At 45.4% G+C, this 26,428-nt stretch overlaps 1 protein-coding gene across 1 annotated transcript in view; it reads right to left on the reverse strand.

Moving 5' to 3' along the window:
- The window catches only part of PREX2 (phosphatidylinositol-3,4,5-trisphosphate dependent Rac exchange factor 2), a 435,974-nt gene that overhangs the window by 222,865 nt on the left and 186,681 nt on the right, over positions 1 to 26,428 (reverse strand). The window contains exons 17-18 of the mRNA XM_088471582.1: positions 17,682 to 17,774; positions 6,704 to 6,852 (exon numbers count right to left, since the gene is read on the reverse strand). Coding sequence (XP_088327708.1) covers positions 6,704 to 6,852; positions 17,682 to 17,774 — 242 coding nt within the window. The remainder of the gene's footprint in view (positions 1 to 6,703; positions 6,853 to 17,681; positions 17,775 to 26,428) is intronic.

Below are 26,428 nucleotides of genomic sequence, written 5' to 3' on the forward strand. Positions count from 1 at the left end.
TTGTGTATAAGTGTTTGTAGGAGGGATGGAAATTAAATATAAGAGTCCAAACAATTTTTATTATTGGCTGGAACCATATGATTGGTTTGTAAAGCTATGTCACATACTCAGGTAGTGCCATGAAAAGTATAATGTGTAATATAACAAGAGAATATTTGTTATTTTATTTAGTAACATTTCTTTACATAGCACCAACATACTCTACAGTACTTTAATTATTAGGGACAAACTCAGAAAGTAAACAGACTACCACTACTACTACTACTACTACTGATAATAATAATAATAATAATAATAATAATAATATAGGAGGTATTAATAAACAGACAAATAAGTAAAAGGGCAGTACACTGTAGCGTAAAATCTATAGACGTTTTATACGTGAGGTTAAGTGCCATAGGTTCCATGAGAAAAGTGGAGCTACATGATCCAGGCACATAGCAATGTTGATTTGGGAGGTCAGTAATTGGTTTAAGTACAGAAATTGAATAATTACAGCATGTGACCCCATAGTGTGCAGGAACTGTGTAGAGACATGATGCTCATATAGAATAGTCTCAGACATATTTTAATCATGCATTTTTAATGTTTTTTCATGTGCTTTTCGTGTATATTGCTTTTACTAACACAAACTAGTGTAACTGGTAGCACTGATTAGTGCATTAAAATGAAGTTGTGCTGAAAGCCTTGAGAGGCAGATAGCAGACCACTCAATAAAAATGTTTTTTTTTTCTTTTCACCTGCACTGATAATTGTACATATCTGGTTGGATTCTTAAATGCTCCATTTTAAGAAGTTTTTGTTGATTCCTACAGAGTTGGGCTAAAAGCCAACTCCTAACCCAATGGTTCCCAAACTCAGTCCTCAAGGCACCCTAACGGTCCAGGTTTTAAGGATATCTATGCTCACAGGTGATTTAATTAGTACCTCACTCAGTGTGATTATACCATCTGTGCACAAACATGGATATCCTTAAAACCAGGACTGTTAGGGTGCCTTGAGGAAATAGTTTGGGAAACCCTGCCGTAACCTAGCTTCTAAATTACCTATATCACCCTACTGATGTCACTGCAAGCATTGATCCCTCATTCCAGACTATCACTATAGGACTAAACAATTAAAGCTGTCCCCCAATGAACCAGGCAAGGAAATAAGGCAAACTAATTAGTAAGTCAGGAGAACAATCAAGGTGTTTTCGGACAGTATTGGCTGGGGATTAAGGTTCCTGCTTGTCTGAGGCCGCTGATGTAGAAGAATTGGCACAAGATTGCTGCTGATTCCAGGAAATGTCAGGGTGGGGTAACACTAGAGCTTTTTTTGTACTTTATTTTCTTTTCCGAATGTTGTTAATACTGAAAATCTCAAATTTGGTTATATAAATATTGATCAGTGATTGTAAGTGTTAAATAAAGTTTTGATTTCATAGATATCTCTCCAAATGGTGAATATCAGGGAAGGTGACATAGCGGCTATACATACCCCAGTCAGGTACCATACCAGTACCCATATTCATCGGTTTCAGGTTCACCCCGTATACAAGAGATGACCTTTTGTGACACAGTAAAAAAGGACAAAAAATAGCAGATAGGCAAAGACAATAGACTTATTGCTTCAAGTGGTAAATATAATTGCTAGACCCATGTCTTCATCCTTATTCTTTTTCACTCGCTTTGAGCGCCTATGAAGTTGGATGTCATTAAAGAGTTCTGTCTCTGGGGGTCATTCAGATCTGGTCGTAAGCACTCGCAACCGGGTAGATGTTTCCCCACTGGGCACGCGCACGTCGGAGCCGGCTCCGACGTGCGCATATGCGAGACCCAGCTAGCGGCGGGCGCTCCATCGCTAGGGGTCTCACACCAAAGGGGGCAAGCTGTCGATGGTGAGTGACAGCTCGCCCCGTTTGGGAGGCGGGCAGGGGGCGTGGCTGCCAAACTGAGGCGTTCCCGACGAAATGCTTGCCGTTTGGGGGCGGCCCCTCTGACATTAGCAATGATGTCAGTGGGGAACTTCCTGCTCGATCAGAGCAGGAAGCTCCCTGGGGCTTGCAAGTGCCGAGACCCAACCTTAGGGTCTCGTCGCAAGCCCTGATGGTCGTGATGGTCTTGACCATTGCGACCATCACCCTGGTCGGCCGCTAGAGCTGTGGGTGGTAACCCACAGCTTAGCGATCGACCAAGAGGCGGCACTACAAGATGCAAGCGGCCACCTTCATTCAGAGCGACCGCTTGCATCTAACGACTGCCTCTGAATGAGGTCCTCTGTCCCTTCTGTGTAAGAGAGGACCCATCCACAGGGACTGAGATAGATTGTGTGTATTTTGATAACTAAACTAGTATTTACAAATAAGGTGATTATAACAGTGGTGGCAATTGTTATCTTGTAGGAGGGATCTATTAGGCTCCGTATTTCTACCGTGTAGATGTGTTCCCTAATTCAGTGGACCATTTAATAATTGCGGTGCAGCATGTAAGCAGAAATTCTCAATCTTGCTGAATGCTGGCTACTAACATCTGATAAAACAGTATCAATGTATGTGCTTATAATGTTGCATATTAATTAGTATGAATGCATTATTTTTATGTATTTACACTTATTAAAAATTATTGTTATTGAATACAAATATTCTGATATAATATCTTAATATTATTAATTATATTAATATCATTTTAATATAATATTCTTACTCGTGAATTCATTTTTTAAAAAGCTTTTGTTTATTGAAGCAACAAAAAAAGTACAAAACAACCAGAATGCTGAAAAGTACTAACATCTCCATTACATATTAGATAACAAACTAAAGCAAGAAAGCAATCAGCAATATTCCATACCATCACACACAATTCTGTGTGGATAGTGAATTGTTTTTATTATTATTTTAATCAAACACAGATTATCCAGAGTGCGTTTTTGCACTTCCGGCTGTTCTTGATGCTTGTCAAATGCAAATGCTTTTGATGTGCATTTGTTAACTTGGAATTTTACTCCCATTTGTGAAATTAATGCAGGTTACTCTACGGACTTCAATTTGGGTTAAAGTGTATATGTTAGCACACCAAGATGGCAGCTTTCACAGAGCAGTAGAAGTTTGTACTGGCCAATGGGAAGAGTCGGCAAAGTGAGGGTGTTCCTTGTTGATAATTTACTAGAATACCACTTGGCCTATTTTAATGGAGCACTGAAAAAGGTTATTGAAATGAGATAAAGGAGTGGAAAGATGCATTATTTGGGGCATTCTTTGCCCTGCAGGTGGGCACACAGCCATCTCGGCTCTGTACACCTAGGCACATGTCTCATTTTGGAGTTGCCTTCTGAGAGTTGTGTGTAAGCGTGACCTTGACATGTTCTGGGACACCAACTAGGCACACTGGTGCGTATTCAATCCAGTTTGTGGTGCAGGTCCAGTGTGCTTCAAAAATGAGGTACAGAGTATGACATGCACTAATATTATCAAAATTAATTGCCAATTTGGTATTATTAATGACCACACATTTGCAATTTGTTAGTAAATAATTTCAAAAGACATGGCAATGTCTCAATACAATATGTTATCCACACAGCAGGTGGAAGCGTAAAAAAAAAAATCTGCATGATAGGAATCTACTCTAAAATATTTTAAACATCACCACCTAAGGTGGTACTTTACTAGTGGAATCTTGATCTCTTAAAACACAAGCCCCATCAATGTGAGGCTGCAGCACTTTGCTCCATACATACAGGCTCCTGTTTTGATACAAACTGAATGTATTTGGCTTACTAGCCCTCTTGTTGGTTTACATAGGAATCCGGGAATTCTGTAAAAATCTCCCACTTCATCACAAGTAAGGACACTACTATACCTTCAAAGTGCATTTTGTCCTTGGACTAAACTCTGAGTAATTCTCCATGGGAAACGGCATTACAGGTGGGAATAAAATTATTAGACAAAGCTACTGCAAAAACAATTATGTACAAGATCCAACGAAGTCAGTCGCCAATGGAAAGTACAAGTCTGCACCAGGAACAGCAGGATGTAAAAGAACAACAAGGGCTTGGTTGGAAAGTACATCAATGAATTCAAGGTCTGGAAGAGAGATGCTGGACTGGAGAGCAAACAGTTTCTGCTTCCACCTTTCGCGTTGTAGGTGCTTACATTCATTATCTTTGTATCATTCACGGTAAGTAGGTATAAAGGTGGAAAATTATACAATTTGTACTTTTTAGAAGGCGATTCCTTTCCTGGAGACTGGGTAAACTGTAAATCTTGTAGCACAGGTCAGTGTAACTGACTGATTTGGTTATGTCTATAGGAACTCTCTGATAGTCCCTGTCCCTTCACCTGAGGTGGAGATCTTAGGGGTAGTTTTGGTAAAGCTTCAAAAAATTTAAGTGGAGGTGTTGCCCATAGCAACCAATCAGCTTATAGTTATCATTTCTCTGTTGCATTCTAGAAAATGATAGACAGTCTATGGTTGCTATGGGCAACACCTCAACTTGTCTGTTTTAGAAGCTTTAGTAAATCTATACCTCATTCTCTATCCCAGGTGTGTTGCTGCAGTAGCAGTGGAGTTTTTGTTTTTTTCTTGCATGTATGAAATAGCCTGAAATATGCTATAATACTAAAGCATGCAATAGACATATAATCAAAAAAATTTGCCCAAAATATCAGTTGAAATTTATGATCCAGGAATCTATTTTGGAGTGAAACAAGGATACAAATCACACACTGCTGCCTGCTCTATACTAATTATGTAGCTGTATTAGTTCCCAGTATCAAGCATGTTACTGCCAAGCACTAGTCCCTGAAGCCTGGAAACACTGCATCCAGTTATTATGATTCACTTTCCATATACCACATTTTCTATCGCTTAGATTAGAACCAAGAAATAAAATATTTAGGTGTTTTCCACAGAATAACATTGTCCCTCTGGCAGATCTTCTCTAATACTCAATTGCGTTAAATTGCGTGCGATGGGTCTGCCAGTGGAACGGATTGTTTAAAATCTCAGCACACCCACTGGCCTTATTATTGCTTTCAAGTGCGATACATTATCACTGCATTATGTTGTGGTTTTCCAAATGCTTCTTGCTCCATTCAATGCATTTAACATACTGTCAGTTACTGTAATATGGCACTTTCCCAGTGGGGCAACCCTCTGTCTCTCCACTGCAGGGCCCTCTATACTACATCAGCTCTGTCAGGGATCTACTTCAGTCTATAGTCAGAATGGGGTAGACAGAACATTGTCCAGTGTAGCCCTTGACTGCTTTATCTAATGCAAATCTGGGAGGTGGATTTTTTTTCTTAAAAAGAAGTTTGGGATTCTGCACTGGGCAAAGGATACTCTGGGACTAGCTAACCCTTCTGGCAAATTAACCGAATGCCAGATTGCCAGTCCAGGCCATGGTAACCATACAATTATTGTTATTGGCACAATGAAATAAAAAATATATTAATTTAACCTTCTCCAGGATGTTGATCCCATTAGTAGGCACTGTTATCAGCACCATGGGCTCCCAGAACATAGTACCCAATACTTCTGCCATTTGGGATGAGGGACATTAACCATAATTATTTTTTAGATATTTAATGTAACATTCACTTCATGGTAAGCTGATCCATTGGGCTCCATCTACAAATGTACATTCAGTTCAGTGCTGGAGCAGTAGCAACACAGGATATATTACAAATAAATAACACAGCTCTGCTGAAGTGCACATCAGAACTGGCTTTCTATATTCCACAGGTGACAGAAGATTTTGGTGTAGGGAGGAGGGATGGGTGCAGTTTAGCACACTGCATTGTACTGATCAATCTCAGTATAATGTCTTTGTGCCCTCTCTCCACCCTGACTCTCTCTCTCTTTCCCTAATGGGTGACCACACAAAGAAACCATCTGGAGGCAAATATGGAAATGGGCCACTTTCCTCCATATTTGTCTTGCTACATAGACCCCATTGTATGTAACTTTTTTAATAGATCACAAGTTAATTATTTTCATAGGGTCTATTTCTCTGAGCATGAACAGCACAATGGCAATGTGTACAGCTAAACATTTCATGGTAATACTGAGTTGTCATTGTATACCTCCCATCTTTCCTGAATTAGATGGGACAAACCCAATTTACAGACCTCAAAAGGTGCATATTATCACCCCACACTCTGCTATATTAATGTTTATTGCTAGTCAATGGAACCCAGATATCGGCCACTTTATAATCATATTAAAGTTGTTAATACTGGAATATGGCTAAAGGGGCATACGCTGCAATCATCAGCACAATCGGCAGGTTATTGGCTGATAACTGCACAGTGCATGGCTACGACCGAGCACCAATTATGGCTCAGTTGTCCATAAGAAACCTTTCAGCATGCCCGACTGATGCGATAATTGGGGCTCAAATCTGAGAGCAGATATACTCACCATCAGACAGAGACAGCAATTGATGACAGTGTATGGCAATGTTAGATAATTGGTTTGTCTGTCTGAAGGTGAGTTTTATCTCATAGTCTATGGCCAGTCTAAGCCTGGGAGAGTATGATGAGACTTGATGTTTCACTGCACAGGTTACAAGCCGATGTCTGCCTAACACTACTGTTGATGATCACCATCGTAGCTAAGGGGTTAACTAAATATTGTCCATAGTTAAAAAAAACAACCTTCTAAAGAAACTAAAGGTGTATCTAGAAGGGAGCTTAAAATAGAAAGGACGAGAGGTGACTTACTCTCTTGGTTTCGTGCTCATGAGAATCCTCAGAGGTTTTTTGCTGTTCAAGCAGGTCCTTAGAAAACAATCCACTTCATGAAACGGCCGCAGGAAAACAAGGTCACCATTTACAGCATAGATTTTTTTCCCAACCGCTATTCCTGACAACTGTTAGGAAATGACAGAAATAGTTCCTTTATTAAAGAAAAGCTTTCCTTCATACAACACAATAAACAGATAGAGTTTAATGTGTTACAGCAACAATACAGCTGGTGCTTTCTCTGCTACATTAAACAAGATAATTAGTGTCACAGTACACAATTTTTTATTAAAAGGAATGATACAGTGTGATAGGCTGGTTAAGATTAAATACAGTGCATCTGGAAAGTATTCACAGCACTTCACTTTTTCCACATTTTGTTATGTTACAGCTTTATTCCAAAATGGAATAAATTAATTTTTGTCCTCAAACTTCTGCACACCCTTAATGACAATTGTAAAAAAAATTTGGCCAAAATTAATTAAAAAAAAAAACAACTAAGAAATCACATGTACATAAGTATTCACAGCCTTTGCCATGAAACTCAAAATTGATCTCAGGTGCTTCCTGTTTCCACTGATCATCCTTGAGATGTTCCTACAGCTTAATTGGAGTCTACCTGTGGTAAATTCAGTTGTTTGGACATGATTTTGAAAGGCATACACCTGTCTATATAAAGACCCACATTTGACAGTGCAAGTCAGAGCACAAACCAAGCATGAAGTCCAGGGAATTGTCTGTAGACCTAAAAGACAGGACTGGCTCGAGGCACAAATCTGGGGAAGGGTACAGAACAATATCTGCTGCTTTGAAGGTCCCAATGAGCACAGTGGCCTCCATCTTCTGAAAATGGAAGAAGTTCGAAACCACCAGGACTCTTCCTAGAGTTGGCCGGCCAACTAAACTGAGCGATCGTGGGAGAAGGGCCCTAGTCAGGGAGGTGACCAGGAACCCAATGGTCACTCTGTCAGAGCTACAGCATTCCTCTGTGGAGAGAGGAGAACTTTCCAGAAGGACAACCATCTCTGCAGCAATTCACCAATCAGGCCTGTATGGTAGAGTGGCCAGATGGAAGCCACTCCTTAGTAAAAAGCACATGGCAGCCCGCCTGGAGTTTTCCAAAATGCACCTGAAGGACTCTCAGACCATGAGAAACAAAATTCTCTGGACTGATGAGACAAAGATTTAACTCTTTGGCATGAATACCAGATGTCATGTTTGGAGGAAACCAGGCACCGCTCATCACCAGGCCAATACCATCCCTACAGTGCAGCATGGTGGTGGCAGCATCATGCTGTGGGGATGTTTTTCAGCGGCAGGAACTCGGAGACTAGTCAGGATAGAGGGAAAGATGAATGCAGTAATGTACAGAGACATCCTGGATGAAAACCTGCTCCAGAGCGCTCTTGACCTCAGACTGGGGCGATGGTTCATCTTTGAGCAGGACAATGACCCTAAGCACACAGCCAAGATATCAAAGAAGTGGCTCCAGGACAACTCTGTGAATGTCCTTGAGTGGCCCAGCCAGAGCCCAGACTTGAATCTGATTGAACATCTCTGGAGAGATCTGAAAATGGCTGTGCACCGACACTTCCCCTCCAATCTGATGGAGCTTGAGAGGTGCTGCAAAGAGGAATACGGGGAAATTGCCCAAAGAGAGGTGTGCCAAGCTTGTGGCATCATATTCAAAAGACTTGAGGCTGTAATTGCTGCCAAAGGTGCATCAACAAAGTATTGAGCAAAGGTTGTGAATACTTGTGTACATGTGATTTCTTAGTTTTTTTTTAAATTAAATTTGCAAAAATCTAAAAAAAACTTTTTACACGTCATTATGGGGTATTGTGTATAGAATTTTGAGGACAAAAATTAATTTACTTCATTTTGGAATAAGGCTGTAACATAACAAAATGTGGAAAAAGTGAAGTTCTAAGATTACTTTCCGTATGCACTGTATAACTGATTTGGTTTCATTGGGAAATTACATAACTAGCATATGTAAAATTCAATACCAGTTAATTTAGATTCCTAGGTTCTGTAAAATATAACCAGAATATGTATGTGGATTGCAAATTAATTATTAATTTATTATTATTATACTAGGCATGGACATCAATGGTTGATGGTTTAAACCATCTATGTTTTTTCCCCAATGCTAGTGTTTTTCCATATGAAGGCTTTCCAGTGTTCGGTACCATTGATGTTGTGTGGAAGCAGTGGTTTTCCAAAAATTGGATTCAGCTGAATACAGATGTTAAAAATCAGCTACTGGTCTCTATTATGTATGTGCAAACTGGGATTCTTGTGCATACACAAACAATCACAAGTTTCGATGTCGGAAGCACACTCGCTATTTGATGATGGGCTTCCCATGGCCATCCCTAATGAGTAGGAACTATTCGGTCTCTGAAAAAACAGAATAAACTATAGAGAACAATATTTGAGTAGAACACACAGTGTGCATGGAAAAACGCATGGGTTCTATACTCCTCTCCATATCAGTTAAAACAAAATTGGGAACTGCACAATGCAAATTCTAATCTTCACAGCAAACCCCAGCCCCTGCTACATTACTAAAGGAGTGATATAATTTGTGGGCCTGATTCAGAGATGCAATCAATTCTAATAATCGGCATTGCACTGAGCGATTTATCGGTAAACTGCGCAGGCATCTAAGTCACACTGTGTCAAGGTAAATTACCGTAGTCACTCGCAGCGACTTGTTACTCGCAGTGTGATTGGCAGTGTAGCAGTATGAAGGCAAATGGCATTACTGACAGGTGTTCTGTGTGGAGCAGGATGGATCTGCCCACACAGGGGAGAAAAGCAAGGTCTGGCATGCCTAATTGCAGGAGAGAGAGAGAGAGAGAGAGAGTCAGTCTGCAAGACTCTGCAGCCAGGATAGGCTGAGACCTGTGTGTCCAGTCTAGGTGGGACTGCAGTTGGAGACCAGTATGGGCTGGGAAGCCACTGGTGGCTAGGTAGCCTTGTTCAGAGCTACAGGAGGTAGGGGGAACCCTAAAACTCCAAAGACTGTGTATGTTACTCTGCTGGGAGCAAAGTGTGAGACTGCAAGCAGGCCAGGAGCCTGAAGGTGAGTAGGCTGGAGCCTGCGAGAATACCTATACTGGGACTTTGACTCCGAGAGACTGTGTTTTGCAGACTAGCTGCCCAATTAGTCAGGGAGTTAGTTGCCCTGAATTGGGGCTAGGCATTTATTATTTTGTGTTCATCTGTGTTGCACCTGATTTATGCTGAAAAATAAATGTTATCAGGTACTTTAGACATATTTCATTAAACTCATCCCCATGTGATCAGGTCACACACAGAACCACCTTACACAAACTCCTGAGGTTTTCCTTTCTAATGCCTTTTTCAAAATCATCTGCCAGTGGTCAGGCTTAATTCCCTGAATAAACTGCTTCTAAATCTGGGTACATAGTACTATACGTACGATGTGCCTACCCAGCAATGGTGCCATGAGATGTAACAATACATAGCACATGCCATACACACTGCACGTTCTGGTGTCCGACGGCGCGATGTGTCATTACATGCTGCCACATCGTTAAGAACAAAGAATGGGATGATGCAATGAATGACCATCGTTAACGACAGATTGGGCATGCAAATGATACAATGTGTACGATATAACTTTCCAATCCACGTTGGAACGATATATCGTACAATACATTGTATACTGTGTACCCAGCTTAAGACATGCTTCTTGTAAAATATTACAAAAACATTTCATACATTCACAATTTATTAATCTAAAATAAAATGCATATCTAAATTATGGTTTAAATGAGCACAAATCCCCCTGTTTGCTTTTGATTAGAAAATATTTTAATATATGACAAAATTAACATTTAGGGGTAAATTTACTAAGAATTGTGTGGGAGAGTTTGCTTTTTTTCAACTCGATTAGCTTCACCTAAACTCGGGTGATTTGAAGCTTCAGAGACTCTCAAATGTACAAAGAAGGGAGTTTAACTGAGAGTGAGATGGCCGATGGTGAAGCAGAACGAGATTTCTCTGCAGAGTAGCAGGTTTTGCAGATTTCTCCCCCGAGTAGCAGGTTTTGCAGGAGATGACTCACTGGAGATTGCAGTGTCTTCTCTCTGCAAAACTCTCCCGAGCAAGCAGCCTGCACATATCAGTGAGATATGTGTAAGCTGCTTGTGTTGTACCTGTAAAAAAACGGGTTAAACGTGGTTAAAAAAAATGACATAGGGCCCCCTCCCCCTAAAGCTTAACCAGCCCCAGGCTTGCCAGCATGTCCTGGTTTCTAAGATTGAGGGGAACAAAATGTGTATGGTTCCCCCTTAATTTAGAAACCAACACCAGGCTGCAGGGACAGTCCTGATTTTAAATATAGGGGGAAAAATTGCGTAGGGTCCCCCCTATATTTAAAACCAACACCAGACCCAAAACGGCCGGGCTGTAATGCCACAGCTTTCACCGGGGCTTCGGGTCCAAAGCATTAGCAGCCCAAGCCGGTCAGGCTAAGCCAAAAAATGGGTCCCCCCTCTCCCTTAACCCCAGGCTTGGTCTGAAGCCTGGGGCTCTTCCCCGCACCCCTGGAGCATTGGGTACGGGGGTAATAAAGTGAGGAAATATAATTATACTATTGTATTTTACAGTGAAACTACAGGTGCCAGCATGCTGCCCTTTGGCACTTGTGGAACTACAAGTGCCAGCAGACGGGAGGCACCTGTACCCCCACTGTAAAATAAATAGTTAAATAAAGACAAAACACACACACCGTGATTATTAAAACTTTATTACACACACCTACCCATTCACACATACTTACCTATACCAGATGTTTCTGTCCCCTTCTCCACTAGATTCTGTATTGACTGGCCCTGCAAAAAAGATTTCATACTCCCCTATATCCTAGCGCTGGTCTCCGCAGTAATCCATGGCCTTTGTAAAACAAAAAAACTAACTTACCGCACCACACACCGTGTATCAGTATGTGGGTTGCCACACATACTGATACCTCCCGAATGCCAGTTGACGGGACGGCACGGGCTTTGCAAGTCCCGACCAGCCAATCAGCGGCTGCGCTGACTGTAGAGCAGCGGCTGATTGGCTTCGGCTACTGACAATTCCCTGAGATCCCCGGCTTGGCCTGACCGGCTTGGACCCGGAGCCCCGGTGAAAGGGTCTCCGGGCTGTGGCATTACAGTCCGGCCGTTTTGGGTCTGGTGCTGGTTTTAAATATAGTTGGGACCCTACGCAATTTTTTCCCCCCTATATTTAAAATCAGGACAGTCCCTGCAGCCTGGTGTTGGTTTCTAAATTATGGGAGAACCATACACATTTTTCCCTGTAATCTTAGACACCAGGACAGGCTGGCAAGCCTGGGGATGGCTAAGCTTTAGGGGGGGGGACCCTATGTTATTTTTTTTCTGATATTTAAATGTATTCTCTATATTTACAGGCAGAAATATACATGGATCACAGCGATCTGTGTATGCATCTGCCAAACTCTCAGATCACAGGCAGGTGTATTTTTTTCACGAGTTTTTACAGGAGAGTTTTCCCATCTCATGAGAGTTTAGAAACTCTCTGCTTGGTACATTCCAGAATCCTATCTTCACCAGTGAAAAGGTTCTCCAATTTTGCCGATGGTGAATTGAAGAGAGTTTGCTAACTCTCCAGTATTTTCCCGTAGCAAAGGAGATCTCTCTCTCGAGTTTGACATTAGTAAATTGAAAGTGGGAAAAAATGCCCAAACTCTCAAGAGTTTGCAAACTCCCCCAAACTCTCAGCTTAGTAAATTTACCCCTTATAATATACCTGAAGTTAACAAGCAAGAAACATATTTGAGAAACACAATTTAAAACAAAAATAAATACACAGCAGCATACTAACAACATTATTTTAAAGGTACTACTATTTTTTTCTCATCTAAAATACTGCTATGTGTAGCTCTAGGTATGGCTTAAAAAAATACTATACTTTTTACATATGTAAATGTGTGTATGTCATCCCTTTATATAATAATATATAAGAACAAGATGTAAATGTCTGCACTTATAACCACTAATTAAAATAATGCTTCAGAGCTGTTAATCACAATTTATTATTAACATAATACATTTAAATAACATAAACAAAATAGAACTGCAGTTCCTAGGATAATGGATACAACATTAAATCAAATGACAAGATGTAACAATTAGTGCACTGAATAATAAATTGAAATGAGTATCCAAAAATGGTCCCAACTGGTAAAAATACCTTAAAAAATGACTCGTGAACAATAATTGAATGTCCTGTTAATCAAAATATATGAGTACATGGCTTTTCTTGGCAAAAAAAACACACACCATATGTGTAATGGTCAGGGGCGTCTTAACAGAGGAAGGGGCCCGTGTGCACTCCCCGCTTGCGAGCGCTCAGCGCTTGCGAGCGGGTCTGAATGAGGTCCATAGTCCTATGTTGAATAAAGCTACAAGTCATACAACATGACTGAGCACATTTAAAACACCCCACAGTCTTAGAGGGCCATTTGGACACTTCCTTTTTCTTTTTAAAGAAACGGGGGGCCAATAATTCTTGAGATTGTCTGCCTTTTTTAATACAATTGTTGGCTTAACATCCAATTCATTTTTCAAAAGAGGGTCTAAACGTAATACTTTGTAATTCTTATCAAAAATCTTACAAATTTTATGAGAACAGCTATTATATTTAGAGATAAAGATACTAGATTTATCAATATTAGGTTTATGTCTTTGTTTGTTAGAGGAGTCTAAAAAAACATTACGATCCAACTCTTCAATTGTTTTCAGAAATAGCCTTCCTATGTGCACAGGATTGATATTACCTTTTGATAAAATCCCTGTGAGAGGGGAGAAATGCATCAAGGGAACAAATTAGTTTCTGCAGTGCTTCTGGGACATAAAGGTTTTTCATTGGACTATTCTATTCAGAAGCTTTATTCCACTCACGACCAGCTCACCCACCTTGTTTGCGTCTGGCCAGCCGTTGTTGCTGTTGTCCGGATCCCCCGTCGGTCATCATACCGAGCAGCAACTGAGGACGTGGAGGTGGCAGCGTGGAGTCAACAACTAGTCGTTTACTGCTGGAGGCTGACCGCTCTCTGTTGGTGTTCATTCTGCCAGCACAGCGCGTGGATTTATCAGCAGGCTATTAATTGCCGGAGGCTAACCACGCCACTTCATTGTCCACTCCAATACCACAGGAGTTGCATTGCACCGTACCACAAACCAAGGGATTTATTGCAGGGGCGGATTGGGATGGAAAACCAGCCCGGGAAATTTTTGGAAGCAGCCCTAATGGGACAGGCTCAGTTCAGAAGACGGGGTATGGTGAGGGGACAGGGTACTCCCTCATTATAGTACCTGATTCTAAATTGGATGCAGTCATGGCTACTACTAACCCCTTGCATGATGCACAGCAGTAAATACAGCAAAACACCAATACAGATACAGTCAAGAGTGCCACACCATTTTTAGGTTTAGGGGGAGGGTTAGGGGCTAGGCACTAGGGGGAGGGTTAAGGGCTAGGCACTAAGGCACTAGGGGGAGGGTTAGGGGCTAAGAACTAGGGGAAGGGTTAGGGGCTAGGCACTAGGGGAAGGGTTAGGGCCTAGGCACTATGGGGAGGGTTAGGGCCTAGGCACTAGGGGAAGGGTTAGGGCCTAGGCACTAGGGGGAGGGTTAGGGCCTAGGCACTAGGGGGAGGGTTAGGGCCTAGGCACTAGGGGAGGTTTAGGGGCTAGGCACCAGGGGGAAGGTTAGGGTTAGGTACTGAGGGAAAAGGGTTAGGTTTAGGGCACGGGGAAGGGGAGGTTAGCTTTAGGAACCAAGAGCGGAGTCGGGATTTTGACTGCCGGGATCCCGAGTGGTGGCATTCCATATATCTATATATATAGACACACAAGTAAACACAAATGTGTATACATATACATATATATACATATATATATATATATATATATATATAGAGCAAGTGGATGAGTGGCACTCTAAACGTAGTAATGTCCCCATAGTAATGCTCCTGTAGTAGTACCCATATGGAAATTACCCCATAGTAATGCCCCCTGCAGTGCCCATATGGTAATACCCCATTAGTAATGCTCCTGTAGCGCCCATATGGTAATACCTTATTAATAATGCCCCTGTAGTGCCCTTATAGTAATGCCTCCTGTAGTGCCCTTATAGTAATGCTCCTGTAGTGCCCATATGGTAATACCCTATTAATAATGCCCCTGTAGTGCCCTTATAGTAATGCCCCCTGTAGTGCCCTTATAGTAAAGCCCCCTGTAGTCCCCTTATTGTAATGCCCTCTGGAGTGCCCTTATAGTAATGCCCCCTGGAGTGCCCTTATAGTAATGCCCCCTGGAGTGCCCTTATAGTGATGCCCCCTGGAGTGCCCTTATAGTAATGCCCCCTGGAGTGCCCTTATAGTAATGCCCCCCTGGAGTGCCCTTATAGTAATGCCCCCTGGAGTGCCCTTATAGTAATGCCCCCTGGAGTGCCCTTATAGTAATGCCCCCTGAAGTGCCCATATAGTAATTCCCCCTGTAGTTCCCTTATAGTAATGCCCCCTGGAGTGCCCTTATAGTAATGCCCCCTGAAGTGCCCATATAGTAATTCCCCCTGGAGTTCCCTTATAGTAATGCCCCCTGGAGTGCCCTTATAGTAATGCCCCCTGGAGTGCCATTATAGTAATGCCCCCCTGGAGTTCCCTTATAATAATGCCCCCTGGAGTGCCCTTATAGTAATGCCCCCTGAAGTGCCCATATAGTAATTCCCCCTGTAGTTCCCTTATAGTAATGCCCCCTGGAGTGCCCTTATAGTAATGCCCCCTGGAGTGCCCTTATAGTAATGCCCCCTGGAATGCCCTTATAGTAATGCCCCCTGGAGTGCCCTTATAGCCGCTAACACACACACACACACACAAAAAATAAAAACTTACCTTAAACCCGCTCCTGAGTCCTCCGCCCTCTGGTCCGCCAGGCTGCTCCTCGGAACCATGGGAGAGACGGTCATGACGTCTCTCCCTTAGTGCCTGTGGGGAGAGCCGGAAGCTGGAGTTCAGAGGAGAACTCCAGCCTCCGGCTACCGCACAGTCCGCATCGTGCACTGAGCTGAGCAGTCTGTGTTCAGCCAGGGCTGTGATCGGAGCATGTTTAATGCACTCTCCGCACATTACACAGGCTCCGATCACAGCACAGGCTGAACACAGACTGCTCAGCTCAGTGCATGATGCCCACTGTCTGTGCTAGGGGGGCCAAGCCGCACTGCCCCCGGCGGCCATTTTACTTTAGATATAGTAAGCAGCCTGTGATGCTGCGCAATTGGAGCTGAACCCTGTTCGCTGCAGCCGGGCTTCCGGGGTGAGGGTGGTGCGGCCGCCACCCCCTAAAGGCAGCTAAGGGACCGACCCAGCGGGAACCAGCCCGGCTTCCCGGCGGCCCAATCCGCCCCTGGTTAATTGCAAGCCAGGATCCCGATATATCTGTGCTATTCCATTATAGGGGAGTGGTGAGTGACATTGCTACTAAGTTCCATTTGTCGGATATTATCCCCTGCATATGGGGAAAGGCTATTAATACACCATTACACATATGGTGTGTGATTTTTTTTTGCCAAGAAAGGCCATGTACTCATATAATTTGATTAACAGGACATTCAATTATTGTTCACGAGTCATTTTTTAAAGTATTTTTACCAGTTGGGACCATTTTTGGATACTCATTTCAATTTATTATTCAGTGCACTAATTGTTACATCTTGTCATTTGATCTAATATTGTATCCATTATCCTAGGAACTGCAGTTCTATTTTGTTTATGTTATTTAAATGTATTTTGTTAATAATAAATTATGATTAACAGCTTTGAAGCATTATTTTAATTAGTGGTTATAAGCGCAGACATTTACAACTTGTTCATTTGGTTTTTTTAAGGGGTTTTGGCAGAATCCCTTCTATGTCAGCTGCTATTAATCCACTTACGATCCCTGGTCAAAAGGCGCACCACTGTATTACTTCTTCTCTAATAATATATATGTATTATCTAATAATAACCTGGCTACGCAAAACTAAATCTTCCCCTCTTCTGTATTGTTTAAAATCCTGTGCAAACTCCTCAGAATAAATGTGGCTGTTTTGCTCAGTAATCCTGTGTTCCCAGTTACCATCATAACAATGGCAGCCAGAGACCAAACTGTAATGAATAGTACTGGGGGAGATTTAGGTAAATTGCTGCACAGGTAATTTTGGATTCAAAATAGCAGGGGGCTGGTACTACAGAGGGGGTGTGGCCAAGTGTGGGATGTGGCCATGGCCTTTTCCACGTGGGGGTGTGTCTATGGCTCCCTGGTGGGATGTAGTCAGCATCCCAGCGTGCGAGATGACGACGGTGTAAATACCGGCGCCGAAATCCCGAAGGTAAGTATCAGGGTTTAGGAAAGGGTTAGGTTTATGGTTAGGGGTTAGGATTAGGCACTAAGGGGAGGTTTAGGGTTAGGCACTAAGGGGTGAGAGTTAGGTTAAGGGTGCGGGGAGGGGTTAGGGTTAGTGGTAGTATACTTACCTACGAGTGTAGGGATTCTGACTGTCAGGGATGCCACTGTCGGTATTAAGATCGGTGCCATCGCGACCGCCGGGAACCCATACCCAACCCCTCCCAGGCAGGCCCAAGCCTACACCTATCCTCAGACAGTCCAGCCCATCCACTCCCCTAAGTCCAGCCCATCAATTCCCTTTCCCACAGCAACCTACAGCAACCAATTACTTTGAAATGGTCATTTGCCTGGTACAGATTAGGTAATGAAAACAAAGTTCTCATACATTGTTTGACTGGGAATGTTGGAAAGAATGTTTACAGGTTTTGAACCTATTGTTCCGCAATTACAGTATGTTGAATCAAATCTGTAATGCAATATTCAACATTATCAGTTTAGGTACTGTCTTACCTCAGCATTAGAACCTCGCTCAAGGTATTTAACAATTGGCACTTTATTCTTATCCTCCAAGCCAAAACCGTAGCTCCCGTCACTGGGCCTAATCTGCAAAACAAATTATTGGTAAATGATATTGTAACAAAATATCCCAAAAATATTTACGTATGTGTAATATGCTTACCGAGTGGACCATATTTGTGTGCACTAGTAGCCACCTCCCAGTCCCTCCCCAGGAATGCCCATCACTTTTCCGACCCATGTCAGATCCCATCTGACCTAAACACAACAGTAACTTTGGGCAACACTCTTTGCACCGTGGGGGTTTTCAGATTTTTTCGCAAATAATTGATCAACTACGTGAACATCAGCTTTACGTGCGGATTGCGTGTGACTCAGAATCAGGCCCCATAACCCATCTTATTAACCACACCGCTATATATATATGTCCACTTATTGTCCATACAACCATTGAATTCATAAATCCACCCAGTGTATATGCAAGTATATATGCCTCCATCTGTTTTTGCATGCAACTATATGTAATTCTAACCCTCTTGACATGCAACTATACATACCTCAACCTATCTTGTAGTACATGCAGCTAAACATTACTTACCACAAAACTTCAACCACTGAGCAATAAGCTGCACATAATTTTATATACAGCTATATGTACCTATAGACCAGCGTTTTTTTCAACCACTGTGCCGTGGCAGAAGTCAAGGAAACACTTTGTTTGATTGGGGAAGCATTATGTGGAATGGGGGCAGTGGAAAGGAATCAGTATGAATGACTGTCGACCGCATGGCAAGAGTGAAGATCCCGACAGGTGATTTAGGTAAGTACAACTAACCCTGTCCCCCCCTAACCCTAACCATCCATTCGTGCTACCTAACCCTAACCTCCCCCCTTAGTGCCTAACCCTAACCCCCCCTAAGTGCCTAAACCTAACCCCCGTCCCCGCAGCCTAAACCTAAGTCTCCTGGGGGGGTGCCTAACCCTAACCTCCCCCCAGGGGTGCCTAACCCTGACCCCCCCTTCCCCTAGCCTAACCCTCCTAGGGGATGCCTAACCCTAAGTTCCCCCCGGGTGCCCCTAACCTAACCCTACCCTCCCTGCGGCTGTCCGCGCCCACTGTCCGGCTTACCTTTGTTCGGTATGCAGGGCGTCGGTCTCCCGGCATAGGGATAATGATAGGCGCCGGGATTTCGCCGCCTATCATTAGACCCATGCCGGGATTAGACAGTCGGGAAGCCGGCTGTTGGCATTTCGACCATCGGCTTCCTGACTGCATCCCAGGGGAAAGCACTATGTGGGATGTAAGGCAGAGGAAAGCACTATGTGGGGTGGGAAAATGGAAAGCACTATGGGCCTGATTCAGAGCCACTCGTAAGCGGCCGCTCGTTCGCTCCGAGCGATGTTTGCCCAACTGCGCATGCGTACGGATCGATATACGCATACGCGAACCAGTCAGTGCGGCCGAAATGTGCTCGCAAAATAGCGAATGCCTGATAATTTGAGTGACAGAATGAGGCGTAAGTGGGTGGTAACAGGGGAAGGTGCTTGAAAACGGGGAGTGGAGATCCGATCGCAGGCGTGCTTAAAGGTCAAAACGGGCGTTTTATGGGTGTGCATAATTAAAACAGCAGCATCATTGACCACGTCATTGGGTTATTTAATAGCCAGAACTGCTCGCAAAATTGTGGTAGCAAAAACCAACCACAAGAATAGCGAGCAGTCCATACCCTGGTCGATGTACTCGATTAATCTGATAAATAGCGGACATGACGTAGGATGCGAGCGGCCAGGGGGCGTAGTTTCCCAAAAAACGGCTGCAAGATTTGTTCGCTCGTTCAGACCTAGAGGCGTGAACAGACTGGAAACAGCGAACGGTTCAGTTGAATAGCCACCTCTATTTTCTGGACGAGCGAGTGCTAATTGCGTCCGGCTCTAAATCAGGCCCTATGTGGGATGTGTGGGATGTAGGGCAGAGGAAAGCACTATGTGGGGTGGGAAAAGGGAAAGCACTATGTGGGATGTAGGGCAGAGGAAAGCACTATGTGGGGTGGGAAAAGGGAAAGCACTATGTGGGATGTAGGACAGAGGAAAGCACTATGTGGGATGTAGGGCAGAGGAAAGCACTATGTGGGATGTAGGGCAGAGGAAAGCACTATGTGGGGTGGGAAAAGGGAAAGCACTATGTGGGATGTGTGGGATGTAGGGCAGAGGAAAGCACTATTGTGGGTGGGAAAAGGGAAAGCACTATGTGGGATGTAAGGCAGAGAAAAGCACTATGTGGGGTGGGAAAAGGGAAAGCACTATGTTGGATGTAGGGCAGAGGAAAGCACTATGTGGGATGTAGGGCAGAGGAAAGCACTATGTGGGATGTAGGGCAGAGGAAAGCACTATGTGGGGTGGGAAAAGGGAAAGCACTATGTGGGATGTGTGGGATGTAGGGCAGAGGAAAACACTATGTGGGGTGTAGGGCAGAGGAAAGCACTATGTGGGATGTAGGGCAGAGGAAAGCACTATGTGGGGTGGGAAAAGGGAAAGCACTTTGTGGAATGAGGGGCAGAGGAAAGCACTATGTGGGATGTAAGGCAGAGGAAAGCACTATGTGGGATGTATGGCAGAGGAAAGCACTATGTGGGGTGGGAAAAGGGAAAGCACTATGTGGGATGTAGGGTAGAGGAAAGCACTATGTGGGGTGGGAAAAGGGAAAGCACTATGTGGGACGTAGGGCAAAAGAAAGCACTATGTGGGATGTAGGGCAGAGGAAAGCACTATGTGGGGTGTAGGGCAGAGGAAAGCACTATGTGGGATGTAGGGCAGAGGAAAGCACTATGTGGGGTGGGAAAAGGGAAAGCACTTTGTGGAATGAGGGGCAGAGGAAAGCACTATGTGGGATGTAGGGCAGAGGAAAGCACTATGTGGGATGTAGGGCAGAGGAAAGCACTATGTGGGATGTAGGGCAGAGGAAAGCACTATGTGGGGTGTAGGGCAGAGGAAAGCACTATGTGGGATGTAGGGCAGAGGAAAGCACTATGTGGGGTGGGAAAAGGGAAAGCACTATGTGGGATGTGTGGGATGTAGGGCAGAGGAAAACACTATGTGGGGTGTAGGGCAGAGGAAAGCACTATGTGGGATGTAGGGCAGAGGAAAGCACTATGTGGGTTGGGAAAAGGGAAAGCACTTTGTGGAATGAGGGGCAGAGGAAAGCACTATGTGGGATGTAAGGCAGAGGAAAGCACTATGTGGGATGTATGGCAGAGGAAAGCACTATGTGGGGTGGGAAAAGGGAATGCACTATGTGGGATGTAGGGCAGAGGAAAGCACTATGTGGGGTGGGAAAAGGGAAAGCACTATGTGGGATGTAGGGCAAAGGAAAGCACTATGTGGGATGTAGGGCAGAGGAAAGCACTATGTGGGGTGTAGGGCAGAGGAAAGCACTATGTGGGATGTAGGGCAGAGGAAAGCACTATGTGGGGTGGGAAAAGGGAAAGCACTTTGTGGAATGAAGGGCAGAGGAAAGCACTATGTGGGATGTAGGGCAGAGGAAAGCACTATGTGGGATGTAGGGCAGAGGAAAGCACTATGTGGGGTGGGAAAAGGGAAAGCACTATGTGGGATGTGTGGGATGTAGGGCAGAGGAAAACACTATGTGGGGTGTAGGGCAGAGGAAAGCACTATGTTGGATGTAGGGCAGAGGAAAGCACTATGTGGGATGTAGGACAGAGGAAAGCACTATGTGGGATGTAGGGCAGAGGAAAGCACTATGTGGGATGTAGGGCAGAGGAAAGCACTATGTGGGGTGGGAAAAGGGAAAGCACTATGTGGGATGTGTGGGATGTAGGGCAGAGGAAAGCACTATTGTGGGTGGGAAAAGGGAAAGCACTATGTGGGATGTAAGGCAGAGAAAAGCACTATGTGGGGTGGGAAAAGGGAAAGCACTATGTTGGATGTAGGGCAGAGGAAAGCACTATGTGGGATGTAGGGCAGAGGAAAGCACTATGTGGGATGTAGGGCAGAGGAAAGCACTATGTGGGGTGGGAAAAGGGAAAGCACTATGTGGGATGTGTGGGATGTAGGGCAGAGGAAAACACTATGTGGGGTGTAGGGCAGAGGAAAGCACTATGTGGGATGTAGGGCAGAGGAAAGCACTATGTGGGGTGGGAAAAGGGAAAGCACTTTGTGGAATGAGGGGCAGAGGAAAGCACTATGTGGGATGTAAGGCAGAGGAAAGCACTATGTGGGATGTATGGCAGAGGAAAGCACTATGTGGGGTGGGAAAAGGGAAAGCACTATGTGGGATGTAGGGTAGAGGAAAGCACTATGTGGGGTGGGAAAAGGGAAAGCACTATGTGGGACGTAGGGCAAAGGAAAGCACTATGTGGGATGTAGGGCAGAGGAAAGCACTATGTGGGGTGTAGGGCAGAGGAAAGCACTATGTGGGATGTAGGGCAGAGGAAAGCACTATGTGGGGTGGGAAAAGGGAAAGCACTTTGTGGAATGAGGGGCAGAGGAAAGCACTATGTGGGATGTAGGGCAGAGGAAAGCACTATGTGGGATGTAGGGCAGAGGAAAGCACTATGTGGGATGTAGGGCAGAGGAAAGCACTATGTGGGGTGTAGGGCAGAGGAAAGCACTATGTGGGATGTAGGGCAGAGGAAAGCACTATGTGGGGTGGGAAAAGGGAAAGCACTATGTGGGATGTGTGGGATGTAGGGCAGAGGAAAACACTATGTGGGGTGTAGGGCAGAGGAAAGCACTATGTGGGATGTAGGGCAGAGGAAAGCACTATGTGGGTTGGGAAAAGGGAAAGCACTTTGTGGAATGAGGGGCAGAGGAAAGCACTATGTGGGATGTAAGGCAGAGGAAAGCACTATGTGGGATGTATGGCAGAGGAAAGCACTATGTGGGGTGGGAAAAGGGAATGCACTATGTGGGATGTAGGGCAGAGGAAAGCACTATGTGGGGTGGGAAAAGGGAAAGCACTATGTGGGATGTAGGGCAAAGGAAAGCACTATGTGGGATGTAGGGCAGAGGAAAGCACTATGTGGGGTGTAGGGCAGAGGAAAGCACTATGTGGGATGTAGGGCAGAGGAAAGCACTATGTGGGGTGGGAAAAGGGAAAGCACTTTGTGGAATGAAGGGCAGAGGAAAGCACTATGTGGGATGTAGGGCAGAGGAAAGCACTATGTGGGATGTAGGGCAGAGGAAAGCACTATGTGGGGTGGGAAAAGGGAAAGCACTATGTGGGATGTGTGGGATGTAGGGCAGAGGAAAACACTATGTGGGGTGTAGGGCAGAGGAAAGCACTATGTGGGATGTAGGGCAGAGGAAAGCACTATGTGGGGTGGGAAAAGGGAAAGCACTTTGTGGAATGAGGGGCAGAGGAAAGCACTATGTGGGATGTAAGGCAGAGGAAAGCACTATGTGGGATGTATGGCAGAGGAAAGCACTATGTGGGGTGGGAAAAGGGAAAGCACTATGTGGGATGTAGGGCAGAGGAAAGCACTATGTGGGGTGGGAAAAGGGAAAGCACTATGTGGGATGTAGGGCAAAGGAAAGCACTATGTGGGATGTAGGGCAGAGGAAAGCAATATGTGGGGTGTAGGGCAGAGAAAAGCACTATGTGGGATGTAGGGCAGAGGAAAGCACTATGTGGGGTGGGAAAAGGGAAAGCACTTTGTGGAATGAGGGGCAGAGGAAAGCACTATGTGGGATGTAGGGCAGAGGAAAGCACTATGTGGGATGTAGGGCAGAGGAAAGCACTATGTGGGATGTAGGGCAGAGGAAAGCACTATGTGGGATGTAGGGCAGAGGAAAGCACTATGTGGGATGTAGGGCAGAGGAAAGCACTATGTGGGGTGGGAAAAGGGAAAGCACTTTGTGGAATGAGGGGCAGAGGAAAGCACTATGTGGGATGTGGGGGAGGGGAAATAACTATGTGAGATGGGGAAAGAATTATGTGGGATGGGGCAGGGGAAAGCACTATGTTGGATGTAGGGCAGAGGAAAGCACTATGTGGGATGTAGGGCAGAGGAAAACACTATGTGGGATGTAGGGCAGGGCAAAGCACTATGTGGGATGTAGGGCAGAGGAAAGCACTATGTGGGGTGGGAAAAGGGAAAGCACTATGTGGGATGTGTGGGATGTAGGGCAGAGGAAAGCACTATTGTGGGTGGGAAAATAGAAAGCACTATGTGGGATGTAAGGCAGAGGAAAGCACTATGTGGGGTGGGAAAAGGGAAAGCACTATGTGGGATGTAGGGCAGAGGAAAGCACTATGTGGGGTGTAGGGCAGAGGAAAGCACTATGTGGGATGTAGGGCAGAGGAAAGCACTATGTGGGGTGGGAAAAGGGAAAGCACTTTGTGGAATGAGGGGCAGAGGAAAGCACTATGTGGGATGTAAGGCAGAGGAAAGCACTATGTGGGATGTAGGGCAGAGGAAAGCACTATGTGGGGTGGGAAAAGGGAAAGCACTATGTGGGATGTAGGGCAGAGGAAAGCACTATGTGGGGTGGGAAAAGGGAAAGCACTATGTGGGATGTAGGGCAAAGGAAAGCACTATGTGGGATGTAGGGCAGAGGAAAGCACTATGTGGGGTGTAGGGCAGAGGAAAGCACTATGTGGGATGTAGGGCAGAGGAAAGCACTATGTGGGGTGGGAAAAGGGAAAGCACTTTGTGGAATGAGGGGCAGAGGAAAGCACTATGTAGGATGTAGGGCAGAGGAAAGCACTATGTGGGATGTAGGGCAGAGGAAAGCACTATGTGGGATGTAGGGCAGAGGAAAGCACTATGTGGGATGTAGGGCAGAGGAAAGCACTATGTGGGGTGGGAAAAGGGAAAGCACTTTGTGGAATGAGGGGCAGAGGAAAGCACTATGTGGGATGTGGGGGAGGGGAAATAACTATGTGAGATGGGGAAAGAATTATGTGGGATGGGGTAGGGGACAGCACTATGTGGGATGTGGGGCAGAGGAAAGCACTATGTGGGGTGGGAAAAGGGAAAGCACTATGTGGGATGTAGGGCAGAGGAAAGCACTATGTGGGGTGGGAAAAGGGAAAGCACTATGTGGGATGTAGGGCAAAGGAAAGCACTATGTGGGATGTAGGGCAGAGGAAAGCACTATGTGGGGTGTAGGGCAGAGGAAAGCATTATGTGGGATGTAGGGCAGAGGAAAGCACTATGTGGGGTGGGAAAAGGGAAAGCACTTTGTGGAATGAGGGGCAGAGGAAAGCACTATGTAGGATGTAGGGCAGAGGAAAGCACTATGTGGGATGTAGGGCAGAGGAAAGGACTATGTGGGATGTAGGGCAGAGGAAAGCACTATGTGGGATGTAGGGCAGAGGAAAGCACTATGTGGGGTGGGAAAAGGGAAAGCACTTTGTGGAATGAGGGGCAGAGGAAAGCACTATGTGGGATGTGGGGGAGGCAAAAGCACTATGTGGGATGTGGGGGAGGGAAAATGACTATGTGGGATGGGGGAGCACTGTGTGGGATGGGGGGCAGGGGAAAGCACTATGTGGGATGTGGGGGAGGGAAAAGGACTATGTGGGATGGGGGAGCACTGTGTGGGATGGGGCAGGGGAAAGCACTATGTGGTGGAGGGGAAAGCACTATGTGGGTTGAGAGGGAAAGCACTATGTGGGATGGAAGTGAAAGCACTATGTGGGCTGGGGGAAGCACTATGTGGGATGGGGGAGGAAAAAGTACTATGTTGGAAGGGGAGCACAGTGTGTGGGATAAGGGAAGTGGAGCACAGTGTAGGATGGATAGCACAGTGATGGTGGGTCTATGGGAAAGGGAGCACAGTGTAGGATGGACAGCACAGTGTTGGTGGGATAAGGGAAGGGGAGCACAGTGTAGGATAGATAGCACAGTGTTGGTGGGATAAGGGAAGGGGAGCACAGTGTAGGATGGATAGCACAGTGTTGGTGGGATAAGGAAAGGGGAGCACAGTGTAGGATGGATAGCACAGTGTTGGTGGGATAAGGGAAGGGGAGCACAGTGTAGGATGGATAGCACAGTGTTGGTGGGATAAGGGAACGCACAGTGTGTGGGATAAGGGAAGGGGAGCACAGTGTGGGATGGATAGCACAGTGTTGGTGGGATAAGGGAAAGGGAGCACAGTGCAGGATGGATGGCACAGTGTTGGTGGGATAAGGGAAAGCACAGAGGCCCTGATTCAGAGCCGGACGCTCTGACAGAGCGCTCGTTCTGAATCAGTGCCGTCCCTCCTGGCCGCTCGCATAGCTGTGGGTGACCACCCACAGCTATAACGAGCGGCCAAAATGATGGTCGTGATGGTCAAGACAATCGCGACCATCGGGCTTGCGACGAGACCCTTGTGGTAGGGTCTCGTCTGCCGCAAGCCCTGGAGTGCTTTTGGCTCTATCAGAGCCACAAGCACTACCACTGACATCACCAGTGATGTCAGTGGGGCCGGCCCCAGATGGTAGGCGTTCCCATGGGAACGCCTCCGTCTGGGCAGCCACACCCCTGGCACGCCCACCAAAGGGGGCGTGCTGTCAAACACCATCGACAGCACGCCCCCTTTGGTGCGAGACCCATAACGATGGCTTGGCCTTCGTTATTCGGGTCTCGTGCATGCGCACGACAGAGCCGCCTCCGTCGTGCGCATGAATCAGACCCAGTGTGTGGGATAAGGGAAGGGGAGCACAGTGTGGGATGGGTAGCACAGTGTTGGTGGGATAAGGGAAGGAGAGCACAGTGTGTGGGATAAGAGAAGGG

Source organism: Taudactylus pleione, unplaced genomic scaffold, assembly GCF_031769625.1.
Source record: "Taudactylus pleione unplaced genomic scaffold, aTauple2 ptg000114l, whole genome shotgun sequence".
Lineage (NCBI taxonomy): Eukaryota > Metazoa > Chordata > Amphibia > Anura > Myobatrachidae > Taudactylus > Taudactylus pleione.